Below are 19870 nucleotides of genomic sequence, written 5' to 3'. Positions count from 1 at the left end.
GACTGCAGCACTCCAGGTCTCCCTGTCCAACACCAACTCCCGGAGTTTACTCAAACTCGCGTCCATTGAGTTGGTGATGCCAGCCAACCGTCTCATCCTCTGTTGTCCCCTTCTCCTTCTGCCTTCAATCTTTCCCAGCATCAGAGTCTTTTCCAATGAGTCAGTTCTTCATATCAGGTGGCCAAAATATTGGAGTTTCAGCTTCAGCATCAGTCCTTCCAACGAATATTGAGGACTGATTTCCTTTAGGATGGACTGGTTGGATCTCCTTGTAGTCCAAGGGACTTTCAAGAGTCTTCTCCCACACTACAGTTCAAAAGCATCAATTCTTCTGTGCTCAGCTTTCTTTATAGTCCAACTCTCACATCCATACATATGGGAAAAACCGTAGCTTTGACTAGATGGACCTTTGATGTAGATAAGTTAAATACATTTATTCATCTTTTCAACAAATATATATTGATTACCTCCATTTCCAGGCGCTGTGTTATATGCCAGCCCAAGAGAATATTCTGTCATCATTAAAGTGATCAGCAAGAAAATGCTTAATAAAGGAAATGAAATTTCTAAAAATATATCTTTGCCATGATGATAATAAGATTCCCAGCATTTAATGGGAACATGGGCAGATCCAAATGGCTGGTTTATTAGGATGAAAATTCAGGATGAATTTCTTCTTTACTATTTGTTATTCGTTATTACATTATTTCCAATAATCATGTATGGACGTGTGAGTTGGACCACAGAGAAGGCTGAGCACCGAAGAATTGACACCTTCAAATTGTCATGCTGGAGGACTCTTGTGAGTCCCTTGGACTGCAAGGAGACCAGACCAGTCCATCCTAAAGGAAATCAACCCTGAATATTCACTGGAAGGAATGATGCTGAAGCTGAAGCTCCAATACTTTGACCATCTGATGTGAAGAGCCGACTTATTGGAAAAGCCCCTGATGCTGGGGAAGGTTGAAGGCAAAAGAAGACGGGGGCGGGAGAGGATGAGATGGTTAGATAGCATCACCGACTTAATGGACATGAATATCTCCCAAATTCTGGGAGATGGTGGAGGACAGAGGAGCTGGTGTGCTACAGTCCTTGGGGTAGCAGAGTCAAGCACGACTCAGCATCTGAATAACAACAAAAGGCTCAGACCCTGGGCCCAAGGCTCCTTTCTCAGTTAGTCTAGGCCGGCTTGTCTTCCCTGCTTTGCTTTATTTTATTTTTGTTCTCTGCAGCATGATTTAAAGCCTCAAAGAGAACACATTGGAGAGTTATTTCACAAGAGGTCCGTTCATTCTCTTCCTGTAAAAACAGGGAGACCGAGAGCTATTCATACTTGGGATCCCTCGGGGAATGCTCTAGGCATGGCACTCTGCCTGCAACTGATAAGCACATTCCAGCAGATCTGGGGGCAAGGGATGACGAAGCAGCTGCGATCTGCGGGGGCAGCAAGCTGGAGTGTCACAGAGCACAAAGCAGGGAAAGAAAGACAAGGACTGCATTTTCAAACTGGAGTCAGCCAGCTGAGCTGGCTGAACTGAACTCTGGTCACACTCGTAACTCGACAAGGTCAACGATCCCCAAGACGCACTCTCAGCCTACTCCCTTCAGGGCTCACGTTGATCGACGCTGGTTCTCTCTGGGGGAGTGTTTTTATTTTGAAGGTTCTGGAAGCGTGTCATCCGTATGTCTGTTCAGAGAGAACAATCAGTTTGTTCTTTCCGAATTAGCTACCAGTGACTGAAGTAGCCTTTAAAATTCTCTACTCCAGACAGTCAAATATAACCTCAATATCCTGAGGGGTAAGAATTTCCATCCCCTGACAATTGGCCCCAAGCATTTTCTGCCCATTAAAAGAAAGAAAGGAAAAACAGAAAGAAATTTATAAGGTTGATTTGGGTCTGATCCCTGAGATGAGCTTTTTAAAGATGATATCAGAAGACTCGACTCTTCTCTCTTTATTCTAAACAGCCGCTGCGCATTCTTAGGGTCAATGGCGTGTAAAAGCCTGTGTACTTGGGGGAGCAGAAGCTTGTGTTTGAATGGTAATTATCTATTTAGATTCTAAAAGTATCTGGGTTTGCAATATTTATCTGTTCACTGAAATGCAAGCTGATTCTAATGGGGAAGGCTGATTTAGGATTTAACAGTGAGTTAATTCACCTACTCATCACCGACTCAATGGACATGAATTTGAGCAAACTCTAGGAGATAGTGGAAGACAGAGCAGCCTGGCATACTGCAGTCCGTGGGGTCACAAAGAGCTGGACACGACTTGGCTACTGAACAACAACAAGTGAATTAATTCACCATGGAATATTACCTGTCACTTGTTTTGCCCATGAACCATATACAACAACACATTGGGAGTTCAGGATATACATATATACACTTAGCAGCATACAAAAAATAATCAGCAAGGACCTACTGTATAGCACGGGGAGCTCAACTCAGTGTTCTATAATAACCTATAGGGGAAAAGAACCTGAAAAAGATGGATATACATATAATTTAATTACTTTGCTGTACACTTGAAAGGCTTCCCTTGGAGCTCAGTTGGTAAAGAATCCACATGCAATGCAGGAGACCTTGGTTCGATTCCTGGGTGGGCAAGATCCACTGGAGAAGGGATAAGCTACCCACTCCAGTATTCTTGGGCTTCCCTGTGGCTCAGCTTGTAAAGAATCCATGTGCAATGTGGGAGACCTGGGTTTGGTCCCTGGGTTGGGAAGATACCCTGGAGAAGGGAAAGGCTACCCACTCCAGTGTTCTAGCCTGGAGAATTCCATGAACTGTAAAGTCCATGGGGTCGCAACGAGTCAGACAGGACTGAATGACTTTCACTTTCACACTTGAAAGTAATGGAACATTGAAAATCAGCTATATTCCAATATGAAATAAAAATTAAATTAAAAAACCATCCCCCCAACCCACCCACTCACCCTAGCCCTTGCCTCTTTCCTTTTCTGGTAGAATCTGTTTATTGTGTTAACACATCCATAACATAAAATTTACCAACCCAAACAGGTGCTGCTCCTTTGGGACTTGGAGTAGCAGGAAGACTCTTGTAAATTCACAGGCGTCAGGCAATGTGTGTGAGAATGAACTCATGACTCGAGGATTGAGTTGTCGGCTGCAGTGGGAATCCCTAGTCGCTCTGCAGTAAAAGAATCTGCCTGCAATGAAGGAGACTGCCTAAAACGCAGAAGTTGCAGTTTGGATCTCTGGATCGGGAAGCTCCCCCGGAGAAGGAAGTGGCAACTCACCCTAGTATTCTTGCCTGGAAAGTTCCATGGACAGAGGAGCCTGGTGGACTACAGTGCATGGGGTAGCAAAGGGTTGGACACGACTGAGCAATTAAACCACCACCGTGATACTGTAGCAAAGCAGTCTGATACACCCTTCATTCCTCCTTTCACTCTTTTACTTTTCTGTGTCTTTATTTCTTTTCTCTGCCAGATCCCTCTACACACAATGTTTACTTTATCTGGAATGTGTCCTCCTATAAACTCTATGACTGTTTGGTTTGGTACTGGGGGCTAGGCTTACCAAACTGACATCTTGGCAGGTCAAAAATGATTCCATTTAAGGAGTTTCATATGATTTAACAACAACAGAAAACAACACTGGCAGCAACCTGGTGTGGATCCCACTGACTCATCAACATAGCTCATTAGACCTGGAATGAACCATGTGTCCATTTCAAAGATGGGGAAATGTGAGATTCAGGCTTGTCAAGTGACCCAGCTCATAGATTCCAAATCAGCCTGTAATTATGACCCTCTGTTATTCAGGATGATCCTTACCAATGCCCTTGCCCCCATGGTGCTGCTGGAGACTCCCGGTAACCATATTTATATCAGCCCCTTTATTTGGGCGGGAGGGGGGGATGGTGAGGGTTCTGTGGTAGCTCAGCCGGTAAAGAATCCACCTGCAATGCAGGAGACCCTAGTTTGATTCCTGGGTCAGGAAGATCCACTGGAGAAGGGATTGGCTACCCACTTCAGTATTCTTGGGCTTCCCTGGTGGCTCAGCTTGTAAAGAATCTGCCTGCGATGTGGGAGACCTGAGTGCGATCCCTGGGTTGGGAAGATCCCCTGCACAAGGGAACAGCTGCCCACTCCAGTATTCTGGCCTGGACTGTACAGCCCATGGGGTCTGCAAAGAGTCGGATACCACTGAGCAACTTTCACTTCCTTTACTTGGGGGTTGCTTTCATTAGTGCTCACCATTATGTACCCAGAACTCTGTTAAGCACAGGGCATCTATCATTATCATCCCCATTTTATAGATCAAGGAACAGAGTCTCAGTTCATTACTGTGCTTATAGAATTGCACAGATGTGGCTTAAAAGACCCAGGTAAGCAGGTACAGTTCTAGCAACAACTGAGATCAGGAGACTGGCTTTGGAGGACAGTGTATGGACTGGCTTCTGATCTCTATAAGGTATGACACAAATCTGTTGAGCCTCCCCATCTAGAATATTATGCTCAAAACTTCCTCTCTCCTCCCACAGAGCTTGTTCACCACATCCATCTCCAACCAGAGTTATGCAGGACATCATGCCTCTATGATCAAAGGCACAAGTCCTTGTCTCAAGAATTTCAAGTATTACAGCAGACGTGCAATGATGTGTATGCTAGAGAATATTTATCATGAAACCAAGCTTTTTGACTGTATCTGGTAGCACTTTCTAGAAGCCAGTTTCCTAGGTTTCAAGTGAAGTGCATGCTAAGTCGCTTCAGTTGTGTCCGACTCTTTGCGACACCATGGACTGTAGCCCTCTAGACTGCTCAGTCTTGGGATTCTCTAGGCTAGAATAGTGGAGTGGGTTGCCATTTCCTTCTCCAGGGGATCTTCCAGACCCAGGGATTGAACCTGTGTCTCTTTTGTCTCCTGCATTGACAGGTGGGTTCTTTACCACTAACGCCACCTCAAGTGAAGTAAAGTTCATAATCTTCAATCACCAGCATAGCATTTGCTGTCCAAATGAGTGAACTCTTGGTGAGAGGACCTTCCATCTGTTACAATATCCTAGCTCACTTACTTTTTATCCCATCCTTTTTCACCTGCTTATCTTCAGAAGAATCTGAAGTGTTCCCATTGGTTCTGGAATCTAGGTCATTCAGAGATGCTTTCCAAGTGCTGAGCCCAGTCTAGCTATGGGGACTTAGATATACTACTAAATTCAAATTTTACCCAGTTACACATTAGCCTGTGTTTATATTATATTACTTAAACACATCTGTAGGAAGGAGAGAGTTTGTTTAACAAACAAAAAACTCAAGATTTCACTTAAGAACATTCACACCAACCTCAACAGTTGAGAAAGAATTGAAATGTGTTGTTTTCCTCAGGAATGTTGGGATTGAAATAAAATGAATCCTCAGGCATAATTTTTATTTCTTTTTTACAGCAATTTTTATTGGTCTATCGTTGCTTTACAATATTGTATTAGTTTCTACTGTACAACAGGATGAATCAGCCATAAGTGAAATCGCTCAGTCGTGTCCGATTCTTTGCGATCCCATGGACTGTAGCCTACCAGGCTCCTCCATCCGTGGGATTTTTCAGGCAAGAGTACTGGAGTGGGTTGCCATTTCCTTCTCCAGGGGATCTTCCCGACCCAGGGATCAAAACCTGGGTCTCGGATCGAACCTGGGTCTCTCGCATTGCAGGCAGACGCCTTACCCTCTAAGCCACCAGAGAAGCCCTCTGTTTTGGACTTCCGTCCCATTCAGGTCAGCACAGTGCAGTGAGTAGAGCTCTCTGTGTGTACAGTAAGGTCTTGATAGTTACCAATTTTATACATAGTATCAATAGTATGTGTCAGTCCTAATCTCCTGATTTCTTCCACCCCTAAATCTTCACTTTTAACTTCACTTTTAAAGCCGACATGTTTTCAGAAGTTTCAGTAGATAATTTTGTTCTAAACTGAGTTACACCAATGATCTTATGGACAGACAGTCAAAATAGAAACAAATAGAGCACCAGAGAGAAAAGCGGAAACCCGCGATGTGTTGATTGGAATGTTTTAAGCTACAGGATAAAATCACCAACCTGACCCCCAAGCAGAACGATTAAGTAGACCCAGATGTCACAAATGTGAATCCAAATGTCAAAAGAAATCACTATTTCTTCTCACAAAGGTAGGGAGTGGTGCATCGAGGGGTCTAATGTACAAGGAGACTGAGAAAGATGCTCGCTTATGTAAGAGGGCAGTGAAGCAAAGGCCCACGTGCGGCCTGCATTTATGATGACTCTTCCCCCAAAGCTTAATCTTCTCAGTTCTTTGGGACCGATTTTCTCAGCCCCTACCCTTTTTCCCGGCATAAAGGTTTCCGATGACAGTTGACCATCAATAGGCGGCAAAAGAATAATTCTTTTAAAAGGAACATACCGCTGGCACTGGGGCTTCCCCGGTGGCTCAGAGGATGAGGAATCCACCTGCAATGCAGGAGACACAGGAGTTCGCTCTCTGGGTTGGGAGGATCCCTTGGAGAAGGAAAGGGCATCCCGTTCCAGTATTCTTGCCTGAAAAATCCCATGGACAGAGGAGCCTGGCAGATTACAGTCCAAAGGGTCACGAAGAGTCGGACGTGACTGAGCAACTAAGCGCATACAGTGCTGATATTGTTTGTACTAATACAGTCACTAACTTGATTCCAAATTCACACTGTAGCAAGACCCTTTTGAAACAGGTGGGTCTCCTGCCCCCGCCGTTTGGATTTTTCTCCAACATGGGCTCCATCTGTCTGCAGCATCTGTCATCCCACTGATTGCCAATGCTGGTTTGAATGATCTGTTTAGCTTCTTCCTTTCTCGGATATGTCTACCTATCCCTCCTCTTGCCCCAAGAGATGTAGGTCTACGTCCCCTAAAGCTATGGAAATCGTGTTTCCCAAGCATAAAATCACAGCCTAGTTTGACATGAATGACTGTACTTAAGCATGCAATGGGGCATAATGTTGAAACTGTCTGAAGTGTCCGGAATGAGTGGTCCTTAGCCTGAAGAAGATGTGTGTGTCAGTCTGTCACTTGTGCCTGACTTTTTCAGACCCTGTGGACTATAGCCTGCCAGGTTCCTCAGTTCACGGAATTTTCCAGGCAAGAATGTTGGAGTGGGTTGCCATTTATTTCCTTCTGCACAGGTTCTTCCCAACCCAGGGATCAAACCTGCATCTCTTTCATCTCCTTATTAACAGGAGACATTAAATTTAATGTCTTCCTTCCACTTCTGGGTCTGGATTATTCTAACTACAAGCAGTTACTACATTTGAATTAGTGACTGAGGATTTAAAAGGCATTCTTACTTTGGGAGAGCTTTAGAACTGTTGCGTTTCTTTCCTCATATCCAAATTGTTACAGCGTTTGTATTTTGAGAAAACTGTTGATATAAGCACACAGATTTAGTCTTCTTGGTTGGAGTCATTGTCTTGTGGTCACTGAAACCATGGAGAATCCCTGAAGCTTGAGCACCAAACGGGTCAACCTCTGAATAGAGAATGGGTGGCAGGGTGGCGACGTGTGTCTCCTGGTTTGGAGGTGCTCATCCGACCTCTTACTGAGATGGAATGGAATGCTCTTGCTGCCCCTGGCCTCACTGTAAGAGCCTGTCTCCCTGCCCATCTCCTCTGCTACTGACTGAGCAGGGGAACCACAGGACACGAAGGAAGAGTGGACAGTGCCTTGTCCTGTGTGGTCAGCAGTCCTCTGGCCTGACCCATGGGCATGCGCTCCCACAGCAAGGCTCCTGGGGTGACCGTGTCCAGCCCCATCTCAGGGACTGGGTAGAGGACGATGCTGTACCACGACAGGGTAATCCCATGCGAAGTGAGCAGGACTAGAACACTTTGTCCACATAAAGGCAGCTCCAAACGTCAAGGCTGTATACTGTCACCCTGCTTATTTAACTTATATGCAGAGTACATCATGAGAAACGCTGGGCTGGAAGAAGCACAAGCTAGAATCAAGATTGCCAGGAGAAATATCAATAACCTCAGATATGCAGATGACACCACCCTTATGGCAGAAAGTGAAGAAGAACTAAGAGCCTCTTGATGAAAGTGAAAGAGGAGAGTGAAAATGTTGGCTTAAAACTCGAAAACGAAGATCATGGCATCCGGTCCCATCACTTCATGGCAAATAGATGGAGAAACAGTGGAAACAGTAGCTGACTTTATCTTTCTGGGCTCCAAAATCACTGCAGATGGTGATTTCAGCCATGAAATTAAAAGATGCTTACTCCTTGGAAGGAAGTTATGACCAAACTAGATAGCATATTTAAAAGCAGAGACATTACTTTGCCAACAAAGTCCGTTTAGTCAAGGCTATGGTTTTTCCAGTAGTCATGTATGGATGTAAGAGTTGGACTGTGAAGAAAGTTGAGTGCTGAAAAATTGATGCTTTTGAACTGTGGTGTTGGAGAAGACTCTTGAGAGTCCCTTGGACTGCAAGGAGATCCAAGCAGTCCATTCTGAAGGAGATCAACCCTGGGATTTCCTTGGAAGGAATGATGCTAAAGCTGAAGCTCCAATACTTTGGCCACCTCATGTGAAGAGTTGACTCATTGGAAAAGACTCTGATGCTGGGAGGGATTGAGGGCAGGAGGAGAAGGGGACGACAGAGGATGAGATGGCTGGATGGCATCACCGACTGGATGGACGTGAGTCTGTGTGAACTCTGGGAGTTGGTGATGGACAGGGAGGCCTGGCGTGCTGCAATTCATGGGGTCACAAAGAGTCGGACACGACTGAGCGACTGAACTGAACTGAACTGAAGCAACCAAAAGACTGAGTCTGTTTTGCTTCCAGCAGCGATGGGGCAATTAGTGTCCTTCACAATCTCCATCAGCGTGAGAGCTGGGCAACATTTCTAGGAAAGTAGACTGAGAACGTGTTTCTGGAAGAGTTTGCATTAGCATGAATTCTCTTTTATATATATATATATATATATATAACTCTTGGTTAACTTTTAAGCATACAAACAATCATACTTTCATATTCATCTCATTAACCAGCATTATTAAAGCAAGATTTGCATGTAATTGAATGAGAACTTGGCATCTGAGTAAAACAATCACATGAGACTTGTATAGTTACAGATTTCCCATCCCCCCAAATATTTGAAATCTCTTCTGCTTTTCTCACCATATTTCAAGGAGAAGGCATCTGAACTTGACACGTCCAGAAAATGTGATTCCTCACTGTCCCCTCCAAAGGAAACAGTGATCATTATCTCCAGGGCACAACCATTCTTTCCAGAGCTGGCCCCCTGAGTACACAGTAAGCTATGAACCTTCCCACCCACTAGGACGTGGGGGAAGGAAATTCCGAGAAGACAAAGTTTGTTGCTTTGTTCCTTTCTCCAGAGGAAGAGCAAAAGTAACCTCAGAGCTTTCCTACACCAAGGATCTTCTGAAGCGAAGACTTCAGTTTAATACAAAGAGATCTGTATATCGTAGGTTTATAAACCAGCATTTGAATCCATGTTGTTGATGACTGGCAAATCCAAACCTAACACATTTTCTATCGTTACACATAAGCTGCAAGCTGGCCAAAATAAGGAATATCTTTTGCTTCCACTGGGAAACAAAAAAGGGTTCTGAAGGTGTTTTAGGAATATACACTTTTCTTAGCATCTGACATCATCGGCTAGTTCGAAATTGCATCTGTGACTTCAAGCAGATGGGGAAGCCCCCAGCCCACCCACCTACTGATGTTGCCTCATTGAGAAGACATGTAGCATGGTGGGAGGTCCGCACTGCCTCCATCAGGTGAGAGGGCCCCAAAGCTGAGCACACAAGTGCAAAATAAAATGTCTTTGCAAGCTACTGTCTGATCAGTGTGTCCAGTTAGGTGAAATGGAAAATGAGAGTTCATCCCTTGTTTCCTCTTCCTCTAGCACCTGTCTGCTTTTCTATCATGTCACCATGGCACTTAGGTTCTTGGCAGCATGGAGTAGGTGGACCTACTTACAGGGCCAGAGAAATCCAGCCTGTCCTCGGCTTACTCTCTGATCTGGTGAGGAAAAAATGGTTCTGTTGTCTGCGACTCTAAAAAAAAGTGCAGAAATAATATCCAGGTAGATAAGGAATGACCAATCAATGCTTTCAGTCGGGATAAATCATCTAAAACCAGCGTTAGACACACAGGGTCCCCAGGACATTCATGCATCCTTCTGCCATCACGAGTTCCAACAGGTGCTTCCCTTTAAGTTTTTTATTTTGAAATAACTGCAGATTTGGAAGCAGTCATAAGAAATATTAAAAGGGTCTCCCAGATGGCAGTAGCAGTAAAGAACCCGCCTGGCAATATAGGAGACATAAGATATGTGAGTTCGATCTCTGGGTAGGGAAGATCCCCTGGAGGAGGGCATGGCAACCCACTCCAGTATTCTTGCCTGGAGAATCCCATGGACGTAGGAGCCTGGTGGGCTACAGTCCATAGGGTCACAAAGAGTTGGACATGACTGAAGTTACTTAGCATGGATGTGTGTAACAAATGATACAGAAAAATCCCTGTACCACTTACCCAGGCTTCTCCAGTGAGGTAGCACCTGGCAGCGATACTGATATTGACATAATCCAGCAACACATTTTACGCTTTGAAAATCAGTGTAACCCTTTGAAAAAGGAGAGCATCCACAAAAATGTCTCAAGTTGAACAAATGGTCTTTAGATGATGCTTTGTAAATTTGTGAACAGACTTCGTTTGGCTCAGGGAGGCTGAGCAGCTTCCGTTAAATCACAGAACTGCCGATTTTTTCACTGGATCAAAGTTCTCTCTCACTGACCTCACTTTCTGAGGAGGAGCAACGCCTTTGCATTTTGTTTCATTCTGGGGTTTCCTAAAATTAAAGTAATAGAGTGGATGGAGTGGTATGAACCAACCATGAAGGTGCAGAACAGAAATAGGAAGCTTCTAAGGTTAAAAATTTGAAAAAAGATCAAAGCAACGATCAGGTAGTGGCAGAGATAGAGGGCCAGGAAGGACAGGATGGAGTGAAAGGCCCTGAGGTATGCATGTGTGTGAGGGTTTCTGGGGCCTGTCCATGTGTTTCTCACCTGCCAGGCGTGTCTCCCCAGGGAAAATATCAAGAGCAGAGAAGAAATCAGGAAGATGAAAAACGGCAATGCAAACTCAGCAAGCAGAAAGGCAGACTGTAAAGTAGGGGTTAGTTTGATGTGAGTTGTTACATTTGGGAAGAAAAGGTCCAGGAAGCCTTCTCCATAAAATGCCCACTTATATTTGACATGCACAGCAGAAGTACTACATGCATACAGCAGGGACGCAAGAATCAGCCAAGGAACCAGCTTGGAGATCTTCCTCTTCAACCAGAATAAGAGAGGGTGAGCGATGGTAGCAATCTTGGTGCAGTAGTAGACACTGAGCCAGGTGGCAAACCAAAGTCCCAAATCATTTACAAATGTGAAAACTACAAGCTTCTCAGTAACCAGAGGGAATTTGACCAAGGAAAGAAGAGCCAGGTTAATGTAGAAGAAGGCCAGCTGAATTCCCATCCTGGAAATCGCCAAGCAGGAAACAAGGAGATCCAGTGGGATCAACTTTCTCTGCTTGATCAAGTCAGTACCGTTCACAATCAGAATGATGCCGTTTACTAAAATCCCAAAGAGAGATTGTATCACTGTCAAAACAAGGTGGCTGACAAGGTGACACTCCAGCATTCTGAGAAGAAAAAAAACCGAATCACTTACTTTAAAAAATGATGTAGCTATGGATTTTCAGACAGTTTTGGATTATTCGAGTTTTCTTTATTCTTCAACTAGAATTTCTTTAGAGAATACAGCTCTTAACAACAAAAGCAATGAAGTAGGAATGTGGCGGACATTTGTTTCTACCACTGTTTCCTCTATTTAGTCCCAAGGCAGTCAAATAAGAAAGAGATGCTTGAGCAATGATTTGCCTCTTAATGATGGTATTTGCATTTCCCTGGTCTATTTGGCTTTCAGCTTTATCACAAGCAAATGGTGGAACCAGATACCTCCGGGGCTGGAGAAGGTCTCCTCCAGTACCTAAGCAGTGGAAGCTTCTCAATCCTCATCTCTACCATGAATTGTTTAATTATGCCTATAGGTGTGATTCTATTTAACATTTGCAAGGCATTCTTTACAGAAAACTCAAAAAAAAAAAAACAATATTTGTGCTATTATAATGACACAGTATAATCAGCAACGTGAGACTCCTAAGTAGCAGTTCTTCATAATGCAATTATTCAACAACTTAATACACCTAAAATTTAAAACAGTTATGCGATGGCATATGTGATAAAACACAGAGTGTGACAAATTATAATGGCAAAGTAAGTAAGCTTACACGTCCGTGTGTGCAGTAGGTCAAAAGCTGAAAGGAAGGTAGTAGAGAACCCTTCAGCACCATTCTCATCGGTAACCAAACATCTTCAGGATAATACAGGTCTCGAAATTTTTTCCCTATTAGTTTTCCAAGACTGTGAGAATTTTATGACATGAGCTGATTGTTCCAGGGGAAATGTAATGATAAAAGAGCACATGCTTCGATTTGTTGTTTTAACTCTCTAATGGATTATTTTTGGAAAAAGTAAATGAGCGATTATTAAAATTTATTCTGCATAAGCATTTGCGCTCAACCTTGACACTGTTGACATTCGCGGCTGGATAGTTGAAGGGTGGTGGTAGTGTCGTCCTGGGAAGTGTAGCAAGTCTCCCAGCTTCTAAGCATCGAATGCCAGCATGGCACCCCCTGTCCAAGGTGCTACAACAAAAAAATGATTCTGCCCTTTGCTGAGTGTTTCCTGAGCGGCAAAATCAGGCCTCCACTGAACATCACTGTCTTACTACTGTGGGGACAAAGGTGGATACAATAGTTTCTGTCCTCAAGGCACGTGAAAACTAAAGGCAGAGCAAGCCACCTTGAAGACTGTGACATAAAACTAAATTCATTATTTGGACAATTCATCACCAGAGCACAAAGTGGGGAGTGATCTATTAAGTCTTTGTGGAATGAAGCTTTTCTAACCTAGTAGTTAATCACAATGAACCCAGCAGAGCCTCCCTTGAAGCATGTGTCCCTATGGACATGGGTTGTACTTTGTCTGAAGGTATCCTAAAGGGCTCTTAGGGCGAAGCTCACTTTTAGAAATGTGGAAGGCAACCCATATGAAATCCTTCATGTTGAAAGTAGGGACCTAGGTTATCTTATGATTCTTCTCTGAATATGCAGTATCTGTTTCCAAATTTGGAAAACTCAGCAGTGGCCACAGGACTGGAAAAGGTCAGTTTTCATTCCAGTCCCAAAGAAAGGCAATGCCAAAGATTGTTCAAACTACCACACAATTGCACCCGTCTCACACACTGGCAAAGTAATGCTCAAAATTCTCCAAATCAGGCTTCAACAGTATGTGAACCATGAACTTCAAGCTGGATTTAGAAAAAGCAGAAGAATCAGAGATCAAATTGCCAACATCTACTGAATCATCGAAAAAGCAAGAGCATTCCAGAAAAACATCTACTTCTGCTTTATTGACTATGCCAAAGGCTTTGACTGTGTGGATCACAACAAACTGTGGAAAATTCTGAAAGATATGGGAATACTGGACCACCTGACCTGCCTCTTGAGAAATCTGTATGCAGGTCAAGAAGCAACACTTAGAACTGGGCATAGAACAAGAGACTGGTTCCAAATCAGGAAAGGAATACGTCAAGGCTGTATATTGTCATCCTGCTTATTTAACTTATATGCAGAGTACATTATGAGAAACGCTGGGCTGGATGAAGCACAGGCTGGAATCAAGATTGCCGGGAGAAATATCAATAACCTCAGATATGTGGATGACACCACCCTTATGGCAGAAAGTGAAGAAGAACTAAAGAGCCTCTTGATGAAAGTGAAAGAGGAAAGTGAAAAAGTTGGCTTAAAACTCAACATTCAGAAAACTAAGATCATGGCATCTGGTCCCATCACTTCATGGCAAATAGATGGGGAAACAATGTAAATCGTGAGAGACATTATTTTCTTGGGCTCCAAAATCACTGCAGATGGTGACTGCAGCCATGAAATTAAAAGACGCTTACTCCTTGGAAGGAAAGTTATGAGCAACCTAGATAGCATATTCAAAAGCAGAGACATTACTTTGTCAACAAAGGTCCATCTAGTCAAGGCTATGGTTTTTCCAGTGGTCATGTATGGATGTGAGAATTGGACTATAAAGAAAGTTGAGTGCCAAAGAATTGATGCTTGTGAACTGTGGTGTTGGAGAAGACTCTTGAGAGTCCCTTGGCCTGCAAGGAGAACCAACCAGTCCATCCTAAAGGAAATCACTCCTGAATATTCGTTGGAAGGACTGATGCTGAAACTGAAGTGCCAATACTTTGGCCACCTGATGTGAAGAACTGACTCACTGGAAAACCCCTGATGCTGGGAAAGATTGAAGGCAAGAGGAGAAGGGGATGACAGAGGATGGGATGGTTGGATGGCATCACTGACTCGATGAATGCGAGTCTGGGTGCACTCCGGGAGTTGATAATGGACAGGGAGGCCTGGCGTGCTATGATTCATGGGGTCACAAAGAGTCAGACACGATTGAGCAACTCAACTGAACTGAACTGAATACTTTGGCCACCTGATGTGAAGAGCTAACTCACTGGAAAACCCTTGATGCTGGGAAAGATTGAAGGCAAGAGGAGAAGGGGATGACAGAGGATGGGATGGTTGGATGGTATCACTGACTCAATGGACATGAGTTTGAGTAAACACTGGGAGTTGGTGATGGACAGGGAAGCCATGCAAGACTGAGCAACTGAACTGGACTGTGTCATGTAGACACACAGTATCTCTACTTTGTTCTTTGTGTCACAACTTCAGTGCAAAGTAGGAAACAGCCAGGAGCATCTTCAATGAGGTGTTGAGGGAGGCAGCTCATGAGTGAAGTGGAAGAAAGTGAGACACTCAGTCGTGTCTGATTCTTTGCGACCTTATGGACTGTAGCCCATCAGCCTCCTCTGTCCATGGAATTTGCCAGGCAAGAATATTGGAATGGGTAGCCATTCCCTTCTCCAGAGGATCTTCCCCACTGAGGACTCTAACCTGCATCTCCTGCACGTCAGGCAGATTCATTATCATCTGAGCCACCAAGGAAGTTCACGAGTGGGCCCTATCAAAACTGATTCAGATTCAAGCATGACGGTGAGAATAAGCCTTCTTCTCTCCTATGGGGAAAGAGAAATATTTTTTAAAAACTCCCTGATTTCACATTCTGCAGGCTGGAAGAGTGAAAACGGGAGGGCCTCCTCCTATGAAACAAGAGACTACTGCTGCCGTGGTTTCTCTATCCAACCTCCATCATTGTGCCTGCCACTGCCTGCAAATATTGGGTCCTTGCCTGGATCCTGCAGATTCTGCTCTAGGGAGGGCATGTCTGGATTTTCTTCTCATCCCCAGGACCCATTTGCCTTTTCCATGTTTGACAGATGGTACTTTCCCCTGGAGGAGGAAATGGCTACCCACTCCAGTATTTTCGCCTGGGAAATCCCATGGACAGTAGAGTCTGGTGGGCTACAGTCCATGGGGTTGCAAAGAGTCAGACACGACTGAGCATGCAAACAGCAAAGTAAAATCTTTTTAGATAGTTGTCGTTCAGTCACTAAGTTGTGTCCGACTCTTTGTGACCCCATAGACTGTAGCACGCCAGGCTTCCCTGTCCTTCGCTATCTCCCGGAGTTTGCTCAAACTCATGTTCATTGACTCAGTGATGTTATCCAACCATCTCATCCTCTGCTGTGCCCTTCTGCTCTTGCCCTCAAACTTTCACAGTATCAGAGTTTTCTCCAATAAGTCGACTCCTTGCATCAAGAACCAAACTCCATTACAGAGGGTGTTCATAACAAAAGAAAGAGGAAAAAATATTACAGAATCACAGAAAGAGAGCTTTTGTTTTCCAGCTCTCTATTCCTAAAGGCATCAGGTCAGAGGAACAGCCAGCTCATGCCTCTTCCCTGTCGCCCCAGTTTAGCCATGACATTGACCTCCTGAGCCCTTCAGCATGGTCTGCACACTTCAGTATCACAAAAAAGTCATGGTAACATTAAAGAGAGAAAAAAATTCCATTCTGAGTCTAGAATCACAATATAGTTTTTCAACTTTGCCCTATTCTACTTATTAACACGCTGTTTGTCTTTTGAATTCATGCATCTGGAGAGGGTATTTGGGTCTCAAATATTCTATGATGACTTCTGTGAGAACTAACTTGGAAAGCAGCGGTAATTCTTCATAGGAAACTTTATTTCATATAGAATAGGTCTTCTGGTGCTGGAATCCTATGGAGTAAAAAATAAAAATTTATGAGGCTTAAGCTACATTATTTTTTCATTCAATAATTCCCACCACCAGTCTCTTCAGTGAACAAACACAAAGCTGTTGAAGGCACATCAACTCACCTGGGACGTGAACTGGATTCCATCGAAGGATGGCAGAATAAGAGACGTCTGCCCTGGGCACCCAGCCTTCCTGTGGCCGTGGAGAAACTGATACCCATTCAGTCGTGCAGGCCACTGCATCTCAGTACCGATGGGAAGACCTCCAGTGTTGCCTGGTCCAGCATTTCCCCCCACCTTAGATTCCACCACATTCATCAAGAAAACCATGATGTTGATCACGCTCTTGTGCCAAGTGAGGGTGAGCTAAGTATTTTAATGAGCCACGCAGCAAGCCAAACAGAGGAAAACGGTTCTGAATACAGAACTGCTTTGTGTCTTTGAAGCCATTTGTTTTAGTGAGAAGGACACATCGGAGAATTTCTGACTCTGAGATGGCAAACGAACAAGCCTGGCTTCACCTGTCAGTCATCAGCTCGGAATGGTGACAGTTTTACATGGACAAATGGCTCGGAACAGATAGAACAAATCCTGATGTGGAGAAATTCACATAGTGATTACCCCACATTACCCTGATTAAATCTGCTCACTGGCACTCATCGGTAATGAGCAGTCATTAAAAGAGACAATACTAAATATTCTTGAGGTAACTGACAGGCGGAAAGGGTTGCTTATTTATATTCAAATCATTCAGTCCCTCCAAAGAAAGTGTGATTTTTTTTTCACATGCTGTTAGATTGACACTGGCAAGCTTCTCACCAGGTAGGAGCCTGTGATGATCATCTTCCTGCTTTTCAGCAGAACACGGACATTTATTTCGGGATTAGAGCCATCATGAAAGTGAGCCATAGTTTTAATACCTTTCCCAAGTGGATCTTCCCACTTCATTACCAAGGGAACAATTCCTGGGGAACCATCCCTGCTTTAAGAAAGGTACCTCTGTAGTAACATTATTGTATATTTAATAAGAATGTTCAAATAAGAAAATACAGACTCTGGGAAAACCAAGGCAGGTATCCATTCTGAATCTTCCCTGTAGAATAACTCAGCCCTTGGAATTTATTCCAAGCCCAGATGGAATTTATTCCATCTAAAATTCACATTTTGGTTGAAAACCTCCAGACCCGTTCAGATTAATAATTCTTTCAGTCCATTCATTTGCTTCTTTCCGCTTGAATTTGCAGTTGATCTTTTCAACTAAAATTTTCGTCTTTAATATTCAGGTCACTCCCCAGTGCTTGTCCCTTCTCTGTTCTATTTATCCTGGTAATATATTTCTGTGCTTTTCCTCACTCCTCTCAGTGTTGTGAAATTTACTCTCATTGTACCAAATAGAATAATGGAGTCATGTAATGCATTGAATTTAAGTCTTACATGTAAGAATTCAAAGTGCTTTACAAGCAAGAATCCCTTGTTAGTTACAATGAGAAAAGGGAGGCACTTACACCACTTGAGTTGGTTCTCACAGTTTTGTCTTCAGCTCTGAACCGAGCTGGGAAATTTCAAATCCTTTCTTGCCTCTCACCCCCCTTCTTCCTTCCTCTCTCCTTCTTTCTCTGTATGTGTCTCCACACATATTGTATGTCATGGACTAAGTACTATTCTACGCATGGAGTGTGTTGCAATGAGCAAGACAGACAAAGTCTCTGCCATCTTGGATATTACTTCTCAGTGGGGAAGATGAGAATTGAGCAATTAAAGAAATAAGTACTTCCTGGTAACAGAGGTGCACTTTTAGAGAGTGGTCAGGAAAGTAGACTCTTCCAGGAGGAGGTAATAACTGCAAAGAGAACTGATGGAGATGGAATCTATGGACACTGAGGGGATGAACATCCCAGGGGAGAGGGCAGGAGAAAGCAGTGCCTCCTTGAATCAAAGAAAGAGCCTGAAGTGTTTCAGGAAAAACAAAAGACCTAAACTTTGCGGTGCCTAGCAACATGAGCAAAGCGAAGGGCCCGAGGAGACGAGAATAGAGAAGCAGGCATGGCCCAATCAGAGAGAGCTTCTGGTCATGGTAAGTACTAGGTTACATCCTCACTGTGATGGGAAACCAGTTCAAAGTTTGTGTGAGTTTATGTGTTTGTGGGCATTTCCTTGGGGGCTGAAAGGATCTGCCTGCCAATGCAGGAGATGTAGGTTTGATCCCTGAGTTGGAAAGATCCCCTGGAGAAGGAAATGGCAACCCACTCCAGTATTCTTGCCTGGGAAATCCCATGGACAGAAGAGAATTGATGCTTTTGAATTTTGGTTCTGGAGAAGACTCTTGAGTCCCTTGGACAGCAAGGAGATCAATCAGTCGATCCTAAAGGAAATCAACCCCTGACTATTCATTGGAAGGATTGATGCTAAAGCTTCAGTACCTTGGCCACCTGATGTGAACAGCCTACTCATTGGAAAGGATTCTGATGCAGGCAGAAACTGAAGGCAAAAGGAGAAGCAGAAGGCAGAAGATTAGATGGTTAGATAGCATGACCAAATTTGAGCAAACTCTGCAAGACAGAGAAGGACAGGGAAGCCTGGCATGCTGCAGTCCACGGGGTCACAAAGAGTCAGACATGACTGAGCAACTGAACAACAACAATAGCAAAATGCGTTTGTGGCAGGGAGGGAAGGGGTTTTTCATAATGAGATCTACGTTCAAAAATATTTATGCTGACTGCTTGAAGAAAAAGGAAAATAAAAGATTTTACTCTGGAAGACAGCCTTGCGGGTCAGGAAGGAGCTAGAGTAGGAGCAGAAAGACCAGTCTAAAGACTGCTGAGGTCCAATAGAAAAGGGATGCATGTGTGAGTGCTAAGTCACTTCAGTCGTGTCTGCCTCCGCAACTCTATGGACTACACCCTTCTCTGTCTGTGGGATTCTCCAGACAAGAATGCTGGAGTTACCATGTATGACTATGTGGGTTGCCATGCCCTCCTCCAGGGGATCTTCCCAATCCAGGGATCTTCCCAATCCAGGGATCAAACCTTTGTCTCTTACATCTCCTGCATTGGCAGGCAGGTTCTTAATCACTAACACCATCTGGGGAGCCCTAGGCCAGGGATGCTGTTCCCCAAATCAGCTTAATGGAAGAAGGTGGAAAGAAATGTCTGTTGACATTTCTTTGTTGATTTGAAACCTCAGCAGGAATTTCAGATGGCTTTAGCAGGGAGAGTGAGGGAAAGAGAGAAATTAAGAACACTTCCAGAGTGGTTGACATGCCCTGCTGGTGAGCGATGGTGCCATTTTTCAAGAAGAGAAGATTGGAGGAAAGTTAAAAGAGCTCTATTTTTGGTCAGAGGTGCCTGCTCCAGGAAGAACTGTTACTAAACAGTTGGTGATAAATTTGGGCTTTGAGGGGAACCACAAGGGCTAGAAATATGTGCTTGGAATTTACTTGAGTGTCCATGAGGTTGGACGAGATTATGTAGTGAAGAGGTTGCCAAGTGGAGTGTCTGAGCACTGTAGATAAGAAACTATTTTGTGCACTCACATCATCGCAACTGTCCTTTCCGAAGCCATCTC

General features: G+C 44.0%; 1 protein-coding gene across 1 annotated transcript; it reads right to left on the bottom strand.

Moving 5' to 3' along the window:
• Positions 10793–11683, bottom strand: TAS2R1 (taste 2 receptor member 1). The gene has a single exon (XM_005694863.2). It carries the CDS (start codon positions 11681–11683, stop codon positions 10793–10795), a length of 891 nt encoding a protein of 296 aa, XP_005694920.2.

This window comes from Capra hircus, chromosome 20 (genome assembly GCF_001704415.2).
Source record: "Capra hircus breed San Clemente chromosome 20, ASM170441v1, whole genome shotgun sequence".
NCBI classification, from domain to species: Eukaryota; Metazoa; Chordata; class Mammalia; order Artiodactyla; family Bovidae; genus Capra; species Capra hircus.
The sequence above is the reverse complement of the archived record's forward strand: the minus strand, read 5'-3'. Positions and strand labels throughout refer to the sequence as shown.